Here is a 12,555-nt window from a genome sequence, read left to right on the forward strand (position 1 = left end):
AACCTCCATCTCCTCTCAGATTGTCTGTTTTAAACCTCCATCTCCTCTCAGATTGTCTGTTTTAAACCTCCATCTCCTCTCAGATTGTTTGTTTTAAACCTCCATCTCCTCTCAGATTGTCTGTTTTAAACCTCCATCTCCTCTCAGATTGTCTGTTTTAAACCTCCATCTCCTCTCAGATTGTCTGTTTTAAACCTCCATCTCCTCTCAGATTGTCTGTTTTAAACCTCCATCTCCTCTCAGATTGTCTGTTTTAAACCTCCATCTCCTCTCAGATTGTCTGTTTTAAACCTCCATCTCCTCTCAGATTGTCTGTTTTAAACCTCCATCTCCTCTCAGATTGTCTGTTTTAAACCTCCATCTCCTCTCAGATTGTCTGATATTTTTCGCTCTTTATCATGCTCCTTCTAGCTTGATTCTTACCAGCCACCTAATGATAATGTATATGAGCCTGCCTTGTTCAGCCCACCAAAGGATAATGTATATGAGCCTGCCTTGTTCAGCCCACCTAAGGATAATGTATATGAGCCTGCCTTGTTCAGCCCACCAAAGGATAATGTATATGAGCCTGCCTTGTTCAGCCCACCTAAGGATAATGTATATGAGCCTGCCTTGCTCAGCCCACCTAAGGATAATGTATATGAGCCTGCCTTGTTCAGCCCACCTAAGGATAATGTATATGTGCCTGCCTTGTTCAGCCCACCTAAGGATAATGTATATGAGCCTGCCTTGTTCAGCCCACCTAAGGATAATGTATATGAGCCTGCCTTGTTCAGCCCACCTAAGGATAATGTATATGAGCCTGCCTTGTTCAGCCCACCTAGGTTTCCTAGAGTCCTTTATGCGTAGTAAAGTGCTGTTGTGGTTTGACGTCCTCAGGCTAAGTGTGAGTCAGTGGATGGAGAAAACATCATCTGTGTCTGTCCAGAAGGGTACGTTGGAGACGGAGTCACATGCTACGGGATGATGCTAGAGGTAGGCTATACTGTACCTGTGGTCCCTGGGGTTGTATTCATTAGTCTGACACTGTTGCAAAACGTTTTGCCCAGTAGCAAGTAAAATTGCAACGGAAAACAAAAAAACAAAAGTGTCCGTTGGACAAATTCAGGTAGGGTTTCCTTCTGCGTGCTTCCCCTGCCTTACCTAGACAGGTGGTTGCGTTTTGGTACTGTTTCACTGACTGTTATTGTCCTGACTTGTTTTGTTTGTTAGGAACTGGACATGAATACCAATCTGTATGGTTTTTACCGCCTGATACAGGTCAGTAGCTGTCTATCTTTTGTTACTTTTCTTTCGGCTCGAACTCTCTCCATATCATTTAAGATGTATTTTGTATTTCCACACGTCATTTTCAGTGTCATCAGCAAGTATTCACACCCATTGACTGGTACAGAGCCTTCAGAAGGTATTCACACCCCTTGACTGGTACAGAGCCTTCAGAAGGTATTCACACCCCTTGACTGGTACAGAGCCTTCAGAAGGTATTCACACCCCTTGACTGGTACAGAGCCTTCAGAAGGTATTCACACCCCTTGACTGGTACAGAGCCTTCAGAAGGTATTCACACCCCTTGACTGGTACAGAGCCTTCAGAAGGTATTCACACCCCTTGACTGGTACAGAGCCTTCAGAAGGTATTCACACCCCTTGACTGACACAGAGCCTTCAGAAAGTATTCACACCCCTTGACTGGTACAGAGCCTTCAGAAGGTATTCACACCCCTTGACTGGTACAGAGCCTTCAGAAGGTATTCACACCCCTTGACTGATACAGAGCCTTCAGAAGGTATTCACACCCCTTGACTGATACAGAGCCTTCAGAAGGTATTCACACCCCTTGACTGATACAGAGCCTTCAGAAGGTATTCACACACCTTGACTGGTACATAGCCTTCAGAAGGTATTCACACCCCTTGACTGGTACAGAGCCTTCAGAAGGTATTCACACCCCTTGACTGGTACAGAGCCTTCAGAAGGTATTCACACCCCTTGACTGGTACAGAGCCTTCAGAAGGTATTCACACCCCTTGACTGGTACAGAGCCTTCAGAAGGTATTCACACCCCTTGACTGATACAGTGCCTTCAGAAGGTATTCACACCCCTTGACTGATACAGAGCCTTCAGAAGGTATTCACACCCCTTGACTGGTACAGAGCCTTCAGAAGGTATTCACACCCCTTGACTGGTACAGAGCCTTCAGAAGGTATTCACACCCCTTGACTGGTACAGAGCCTTCAGAAGGTATTCACACACCTTGACTGGTACAGAGCCTTCAGAAGGTATTCACACCCCTTGACTGGTACAGTGCCTTCAAAAGGTATTCACACCCCTTGACTGATACAGAGCCTTCAGAAGGTATTCACACCCCTTGACTGGTACAGAGCCTTCAGAAGGTATTCACACCCCTTGACTGGTACAGAGCCTTCAGAAGGTATTCACACCCCTTGACTGGTACAGAGCCTTCAGAAGGTATTCACACCCCTTGACTGGTACAGAGCCTTCAGAAGGTATTCACACCCCTTGACTTATTCCACATTTTGTTGTTACAGCCTGAATTGACGAATTGATGAATTGATGATTATTTTTATTCTAAAAAAACTCCCAAGTCCTTGCCGATGACAAGCATATCCATAACATGATGCAGCCCCCACCATGCTAAAAGTCACCTTGTTTATTAAGGGAGATTTACACAGTTATCAAAATGTGGAACAAGTGTAAGCCTACACGAAACACAGCCCTTATTTAAAGTGTTTGTAAAATCCCATATGGAAAAAATGAATGGTGGAAAATGATTAGAAAACCTCTCTGGTCTTTGTGGTTGAATCTGTGTTTGAAATTCACTGCTCGACTGAGAGACCTTACAGATAATGGTATGTGTGGGGTACAGAGATGAGGTAATCATGTAAAACACTATTATTGCACACAGAGTGTGATTTGTTCAGCACATTTCTACTCCTGAACTTATTTAGACATAACAAAGGGGTTGAATACTTATTCACTCAAAACATTTCAGCTTTTCATTTTTTTATTAATTTGTACATTTCCACTTTGACATAATTCCACTTTGACATTATGGGGTAATGTGTGTAAGCCAGTGACACAAAATCTCAATGTAATCCATTTTAAATTCAGGCTGTAACACAACAAAATGTAGAAAAGTTATGGGGTATGAATACATTCTGAAGGCACTTTAAAAGGTCAGGGATTGATCCTTTCTGTTTCTGTCCCCTCTCTTAGAGGTCGTCAGAGTTTGACCTGAGTGGGAATCTAACGGCTCTGGTGCCTTCCAGGGACGTTATCCGCAATCTCACCACCTCTGAGCAGGACTTCTGGTTCAGCCGCTACAGGCTCCCGTACCTTCTAAAGTAATTGACCTTACCATGCCATTCCTTACCTTACCATATCTTACCTTACCATAGCTTCCCTTACCTTACCATACCATACCATACCATACCATACCATACCTTACCTTATCTTACCATACCATACCCTACCATACCACACCATAACTTACCTTACCATACCATACCATACCATACCTTACCTTACCTTACCTTACCTTACCTTACCATACCATACCTTACCATACCACACCATGTCTTACCTTACCATACCATACCATACCATACTATACCATACCTTACCATACCATACCAAACCATACCATACCTTACCATACCATACCTTACCATACCATACCTTACCCTGCCTTACCATACCATACCATACCATACCTTACCCTGCCTTACCATACCATACCTTACCCTGCCTTACCATACCATACCATACCATACCATACCTTACCATACCATACCTTACCATACCATACCTTACCCTGCCTTACCATACCATACCTTACCCTGCCTTACCATACCATACCATACCATACCATACCATACCTTACCATACCATACCTTAGCATACCATACCTTACCCTGCCTTACCATACCATACCTTAACCTGCCTTACCATACCATACCATACCTTACCATACCATACCTTACCATACCATACCTTACCCTGCCTTACCATACCATACCTTACCATACCATACCATACCATACCATACCATACCTTACCATACCATACCTTACCCTGCCTTACCATACCATACCTTACCATACCATACCTTACCCTGCCATACCATACCTTACCATACCATACCTTACCCTGCCTTACCATACCATACCTTACCATACCATACCATACCATACCTTACCATACCATACCTTACCATACCATACCTTACCCTGCCTTACCATACCATACCTTACCATACCATACCATACCATACCTTACCATACCATACCTTACCCTGCCCTACCATACCATACCTTACCATACCATACCATACCATACCTTACCATACCATACCTTAACCTGCCTTACCATACCATACGATACCTTACCATACCATACCTTACCCTGCCTTACCATACCATACCATACCTTACCATACCATACCTTACCATACCATACCTTACCCTGCCTTACCATACCATACCTTACCATACCATACCATACCATACCATACCATACCATACCATACCTTACCATACCATACCTTACCCTGCCTTACCATACCATACCTTACCATACCATACCATACCATACCTTACCATACCATACCTTACCATACCATACCTTACCCTGCCTTACCATACCATACCTTACCATACCATACCATACCATACCTTACCATACCATACCTTACCCTGCCCTACCATACCATACCTTACCATACCATACCATACCATACCTTACCATACCATACCTTACCCTGCCTTACCCTGCCTTACCATACCATACCATACCATAACATAACATACCATAACATAACATACCATAACATAACATACCATACCATACCATACCATACCATAACATACCATACCATAACATAACATAACATAACATACCATACCATACCATAACATAACATACCATACCATAACATAACATACCATAACATAACATACCATAACATAACATACCATAACATAACATACCATAACATACCATACCATACCATAACATACCATACCATAACATACCATACCATAACATAACATACCATAACATAACATACCATAACATACCATACCATAACATACCATACCATAACATAACATACCATACCATAACATAACATAACATACCATACCATACCATAACATACCATGCCATGCCATACGATAACATAACATAACATACCATACCATGCCATACCATAACATTACATAACATACCATAACATAACATAACATACCATACCATACCATACCATAACATACCATAACATACCATAACATACCATAACATAACATTACATAACATAACATAACATACCATACCATACCATACCATAACATACCATAACATACCATAACATAACATAACATAACATACCATACCATACCATACCATAACATAACATACCATAACATACCATACCGTACCGTACCATACCATAACATAACATACCATAACATACCATACCATACCATACCATAACATACCATAACATACCATACCATACCATAACATAACATAACATACCATAACATACCATACCATACCATACCATACCATACCATAACATAACATAACATAACATAACATACCATAACATAACATAACATACCATAACATAACATAAAATAACATACCATAACATAACATACCATAACATAACATAACATAACATACCATACCATACCATACCATAACATAACATAACATAACATACAGTCTGCACAATTATATTTTCACATCAACTGATAACATTCAGTGTATTTCAGTTGCACCTCTTTTCAACATGAAAAGAAACCAATAAATACATTTACAATGGTATTTTTCTAGTGATCTTTCTCAGGAACATTTGTATATTGTCCCATACATTCATCTGTACTCTTCATTTTTGTAATTTCATTTTTATTTTTATTTTGTCGACCTCACAGCAGTTGTTGCGATCCCGACTTTGAACATCACTGTTCTAAAGTAATGTACTAATAATGTCAATCTGAAGTGAATATACCAGGCGAAGTGAGAGGTTTAACTGCTCTAAGACAGGGATTCCCAGACCTTTTCTATCAGGCCCCCCTTCCAGCATCCTTCGCCCCAAGTCTATTTCTATAGGCACAAGCATTGTTGAGAGAAAATGTTGCAGGTTTAAAGCTTATTTCCTGCAATTCAACACATTTTGTCATGGAGTTCAGAGAACTTAGCTGTTTTAAAGCATATTTTCTTGCAAATCTATACATTTTGACATGTCTAACGTGACATTTGAGTGACTCGAACATTGCTATAATATCTAATGGCTAAAAAACGTTAGCTGACGTGGGCTAGTTGATCTGGACATTTCTGACAAGTTATGAATATCTCTCTACGGTCGGTAATGACGAGAGGAACTGATGTAACACCCAAGTTCTAAATTGCACTTTGTTCATTCTACCATTACAAGCGTAAGTTTCAAGCCCCCCTGTTGACCCCTGGGGGGCACCCGCCCCACAGTTTGGAAACGAGTGCTCTAAGACACGGAGTTGCCCTGACCTACAAGCCAATCTTGGATCAGAATAGCATTTCCCCCTTTTATGGTTTAGGTTAGGATTGGGTCACGGGAAGATGATCCTAGCTCTGTACCTGAGGGAAACATCACCCTGGAGCATATGGCCGGGATTCAAACCAATCACGGGTTGTAGACAATTATGCTTTTAAAGGCAACGTTCGAGCATAGGTGGAAGTCAGGTTCACGATAAAACACTACATATGTTGGCTCAATCCACATCGCCTTTATTTTTATATTTTTTTATTGCTTATTTTATTCATTTATTTGGTCTCGTTGAAATAAAAATACATTTTTCAAGGGATTGTAAAAAGGCTATAACACAGGATTAGATTGAATCCCGGCCTGAGACACACTCCTCTTCCTCCCCAGAGCCCACTTCCTCCAGGGGATATTCTCCATAGAGGACCTGGACAAGCAGGTCAACCAGCGGTTACCCACGCTACACTTGCCTACTACATGGGAGGTCAAAACTGTTGATGGGGTAAGTTGAAGATGTTTTTATCGTTGCTCTTGTTGCCGTAGGGTCGACAGCCATGTCTCAAGATGATCTGACTGTGACTGTCTTCTTTGTGTTTCAGGAAGTTAGGATAGAGAATGCAACCATCCTCACCCCCAACATCCTGGTTTTTCTTTTCACCCCCAACATCCTGTTTTTTCTTCTCACCCCCAACATCCCGGTTCTTCTTTGTGTTTCAGGAAGTTAGGATAGAGAATGCAACCATCCTCACCCCCAACATCCCTTCTATCAACGGATACATCCACATCATTAATACGGTAACATGTAACAGGTCACCGCTTGGATATAAATGAACTTCACACAAACTTGTTTTCATTTAATATTCCTTTTACACAAGCAAGGGTTGTTAGAGGTTAAAAATGAATCCTGTGTTGGTGGTTTTGTGTCTTCAGGTTCTGTTCCCTCCCTTGTCAGACATCCCACCAGAACCCCCAGGCCTGATGCAGTTCCTCAACACCACCCCTACCTTCAGTCTCTTTACACAGGCAGCACTGGTACGTTATTTTTGGTAGGTTGGTACGTTGTAATGTGAGGCAGCTTGATGTACAAGTACACCCCCTGGAGAGGACGCTTGTGCTCTGCTGTCACATGTTATTACCAAGGTAACAATATTTACATGTTTCCTTCACATTAAATCCACCCCCCCCCCCCCACCCCCAGTCCTTCCATGTATGTGACGTGCGTTTGATTTAGCTCTACAATGGAACCAATGGAATAGAACAGCGTTCAGGTATTTGAAAACATTTGAAATACCAGTATGTGTCTGTTACGTGTCTGGTATCCTGGTATCAGCTCGATCAGAGATATCATTGACTTTGTGTCTGTTTTTCCCGTAATCTCCCTCCAGCTCTACAACCTGACAGAGGAGATTGGTGTCTATGATTATACGGTCCTACTTCCACACGACGCCGCCGTCCGAGATTACCTGAGACAGACCAACTCTACACACCTGGTAGGTAGAGATTACCTGAGACAGACCAACTCTACACACCTGGTAGGAAGAGATGACCTGAGCCAGACCAACTCTACACACCTGGTAGGTAGAGATGACCTGAGCCAGACCAACTCTACATACCTGGTAGGTAGAGATTACCTGAGACAGACCAACTCTACACACCTGGTAGGTAGAGATTACCTGAGCCAGACCAACTCTACACACCTGGTAGGTAGAGATTACCTGGGCCAGACCAACTCTACACACCTGGTAGGTAGAGATTACCTGAGCCAGACCAACTCTACACACCTGGTAGGTAGAGATTACCTGAGCCAGACCAACTCTACACACCTGGTACGTAGAGATTACCTGAGCCAGACCAACTCTACACACCTGGTAGGTAGAGATTACCTGAGCCAGACCAACTCTACACACCTGGTAGGTAGAGATTACCTGAGCCAGACAAACTCTATATACCTGGTAGGTAGAGATTACCTGAGCCAGACCAACTCTACACACCTGGTAGGTAGAGATTACCTGAGACAGACCAACTCTAAACACCTGGTAGGTAGAGATTACCTGAGCCAGACCAACTCTACACACCTGGTAGGTAGAGATTAGCTGAGCCAGACAAACTCTATATACCTGGTAGGTAGATTACCTGAGCCAGACCACCTCTACATACCTGTTAGGTAGAGATTACCTGAGACAGACCAACTCTACACACCTGGTAGGTAGAGATTACCTGAGACAGACCAACTCTAAACACCTGGTAGGTAGAGATTAGCTGAGCCAGACAAACTCTATATACCTGGTAGGTAGAGATTACCTGAGACAGACCAACTCTAAACACCTGGTAGGTAGAGATTACCTGAGACAGACCAACTCTACACACCTGGTAGGTAGAGATTACCTGAGACAGACCAACTCTAAACACCTGGTAGGTAGAGATTACCTGAGACAGACCAACTCTAAACACCTGGTAGGTAGAGATTACCTGAGACAGACCAACTCTACACACCTGGTAGGTAGAGATTACCTGAGACAGACCAACTCTAAACACCTGGTAGGTAGAGATTAGCTGAGCCAGACAAACTCTAAATACCTGGTAGGTAGATTACCTGAGCCAGACCACCTCTACATACCTGGTAGGTAGAGATTACCTGAGACAGACCAACTCTAAACACCTGGTAGGTAGAGATTAGCTGAGCCAGACAAACTCTATATACCTGGTAGGTAGATTACCTGAGCCAGACCACCTCTACATACCTGTTAGGTAGAGATTACCTGAGACAGACCAACTCTACACACCTGGTAGGTAGAGATTACCTGAGACAGACCAACTCTAAACACCTGGTAGGTAGAGATTAGCTGAGCCAGACAAACTCTATATACCTGGTAGGTAGAGATTACCTGAGACAGACCAACTCTAAGCACCTGGTAGGTAGAGATTACCTGAGACAGACCAACTCTACACACCTGGTAGGTAGAGATTACCTGAGACAGACCAACTCTAAGCACCTGGTAGGTAGAGATTACCTGAGCCAGACCAACTCTACACACCTGGTAGGTAGAGATTAGCTGAGCCAGACCAACTCTACACACCTGGTAGGTAGAGATTACCTGAGACAGACCAACTCTAAACACCTGGTAGGTAGAGATTACCTGAGCCAGACCAACTCTACACACCTGGTAGGTAGAGATGAGCTGAGCCAGACAAACTCTATATACCTGGTAGGTAGATTACCTGAGCCAGACCAACTCTCCATAGCTGGTAGGTAGAGATTACCTGAGCCAGACTAACTCTCCATAGCTGGTAGGTATATGTTTTTTCAAGATGATTTCCCGAGAACTATCACCCAACTATTACCCATCGGGTATCTCACTGCACCGTCATATGCCATGTCTTCAAATTAATATATTAGATGGCTTTCTTTAAATGATCCTTAATAATCTGAACCCGTTCTCTAGATATATTCTAGTGAGGCTTTCAAAAAAATTCTAACTAAAAGATGCACCATACTTAAAGGGATGGCTTAAGATAAATATACTGAAAACCCTATTGAATGAAAACTCCACATGAAAATCTGTTGGCCAGTAAGTGGGAGGGTTTTCACTGGTTGAATTACATTTATTCAGAGCGCGCAAGGGAACCATGGCCATTACACACCTTCATAAAGTAAGTCTGAATACCAACTACTGAGAAGTGCTTAAGAAAGTGTGTAATTTCCTAAATCGGAATCGGGCCCTCATACCATAATAACTATGTTGTTACTTGTCAACAGGGTGAAGAGGTAATGAAATACCACATCATTCTTCATGAACAGCTGTTCCCGGATCATCTGAGGGATGGGATGGTGAAGGACACATTACTTGGGAGGGCCTACCAGATCATGTTCCACCTGGGCAAGAACAATGAGGTACGCTATTCACTATTTGGCAGTTGTTTGTTTGTTTGTTTGATTGATTTATTAGTTAATTGTTTTGATTGATTGGTTGCATTTTGAGAAACACTCCCTCCGTGTCCCAATTAAATCTTATTGTTTAATGTTTTTATTGAACCTTTATTTTGACAGGGAATCATGCTGAGACCAAGGTCTCTTTTGCAGATGAGCCCTGTAATTACAAAAATATACCAAGCAATACAATAATAAAAGCAGAGATACACAATTAAAGAAAAGAAAACAAATAGGTCCTTCAGTAAAACGGTTGTCAATCAACCATCTGGATTACCCTGCCTAGAGGCACGGAAACATCACATTTTGGACCGGTTTGGAGATTATTCCACAAGTAAGGTGCAAAAATACTAAAAGCTGATTTATCTAACTCTATTTCTAGAGATAGAGCTGTCTGTTTCCATGGCTTTACCAACTAGAAACAATTGTATTCCTATTTACAGATGGAATACAAGTTTGTTATTTAGGCACATGAAAGTTCACATGTTCCAGAAGGCATTTCTGACCAAAACATGCATTTTGCTTAAAAAAAGTTCACGTTCAAATGGCGCTCCTGTGAAGTAGAGTGAGTTTCCTGAAATTAGTCACATTTTGAACATATGAAATAGTAGTTTTTATGATGTCAGTAGTTGTGGTTCAGTAGTTTTGGTCAATAGTTGTGTGGTCAGAAGTAGTGTGGTGGTGTTTGTATTCAGTAGTAGTGTGGTTATGGTCAGTAGTTAGATGTGATGTCAGTAGTTGTGTGGTCAGTAGTTGTGTGGTTATGGTCAGTAGTTAGATGTGATGTCAGTAGTTGTGTGGTTGTGGTCAGTAGTTGTGATGGTTATGGTCAGTAGTTAGATGTGTTGTCAGTATCAAATCAAATCAAATCAAATTTTATTTGTCACATACACATGGTTAGCAGATGTTAATGAGAGTGTAGTGAAATGTTTGTGCTTCTAGTTCCGACAATGCAGTAATAACCAACAAGTAATCTAACTAACAATTCCTAAACTACTGTCTTATACACAGTGTAAGGGGATAAAGAATATGTACATAAGGATATATGAATGAGTGATGGTACAGAGCAGCATAGGCAAGATACAGTAGATGGTATCGAGTACAGTATATACATATGAGAAGAGTATGTAAACAAAGTGGCATAGTTAAAGTGGCTAGTGATACATGTATTACATAAGGATGCAGTCGATGATATAGAGTACAGTATATACGTATGCATATGAGATGAATAATGTAGGGTAAGTAACATTATATAAGGTAGCAATGTTTAAAGTGGCTAGTGATATATTTACATCATTTCCCATCAATTCCCATTATTAAAGTGGCTGGAGTTGAGTCAGTGTCAGTGTGTTGGCAGCAGCCACACAATGTTAGTGGTGGCTGTTTAACAGTCTGATGGCCTTGAGATAGAAGCTGTTTTTCAGTCTCTCGGTCCCAGCTTTGATGCACCTGTACTAACCTTGCCTTCTGGATGATAGCGGGGTGAACAGGCAGTGGCTCGGGTGGTTGGTGTCCTTGATGATCTTTATGGCCTTCCTGTAACATCGGGTGGTGTAGGTGTCCTGGAGGGCAGGTAGTTTGCCCCCGGTGATGCGTTGTGCAGACCTCACTACCCCCTGGAGAGCCTTACGGTTGAGGGCGGAGCAGTTGCCGTACCAGGCGGTGATACAGCCCGCAAGGATGCTCTCGATTGTGCATCTGTAGAAGTTTGTGAGTGCTTTTGGTGACAAGCCGAATTTCTTCAGCCTCCTGAGGTTGAAGAGACGCTGCTGCGCCTTCTTCACGATGCTGTCTGTGTGAGTGGACCAATTCAGTTTGTCTGTGATGTGTATGCCGAGGAACTTAAAACTTGCTACTCTCTCCACTACTGTTCCATCGATGTGGATAGGGGGGTGTTCCCTCTGCTGTTTCCTGAAGTCCGCCACTGTTGTGTTGTCCGCAAACTTGATGATTGAGTTGGAGGCGTGTGTGGCCACGCAGTCGTGGGTGAACAGGGAGTACAGGAGAGGGCTCAGAACGCACCCTTGTGGGGCCCCAGTGTTGAGGATCAGCGGGGAGGAGATGTTGTTACCTACCCTCA

General features: G+C 42.5%; 1 protein-coding gene across 1 annotated transcript in view; it reads left to right on the plus strand.

Moving 5' to 3' along the window:
* The window catches only part of stab1 (stabilin 1), a 221,273-nt gene that overhangs the window by 78,000 nt on the left and 130,718 nt on the right, over positions 1-12,555 (plus strand). The window contains exons 26-33 of the mRNA XM_064967067.1: positions 880-975; positions 1,213-1,260; positions 3,238-3,365; positions 6,938-7,049; positions 7,265-7,342; positions 7,478-7,579; positions 7,933-8,037; positions 10,305-10,439. Coding sequence (XP_064823139.1) covers positions 880-975; positions 1,213-1,260; positions 3,238-3,365; positions 6,938-7,049; positions 7,265-7,342; positions 7,478-7,579; positions 7,933-8,037; positions 10,305-10,439 — 804 coding nt within the window. The remainder of the gene's footprint in view (positions 1-879; positions 976-1,212; positions 1,261-3,237; positions 3,366-6,937; positions 7,050-7,264; positions 7,343-7,477; positions 7,580-7,932; positions 8,038-10,304; positions 10,440-12,555) is intronic.

Source organism: Oncorhynchus masou, chromosome 5 (genome assembly GCF_036934945.1).
Source record: "Oncorhynchus masou masou isolate Uvic2021 chromosome 5, UVic_Omas_1.1, whole genome shotgun sequence".
NCBI classification, from domain to species: domain Eukaryota; kingdom Metazoa; phylum Chordata; class Actinopteri; order Salmoniformes; family Salmonidae; genus Oncorhynchus; species Oncorhynchus masou.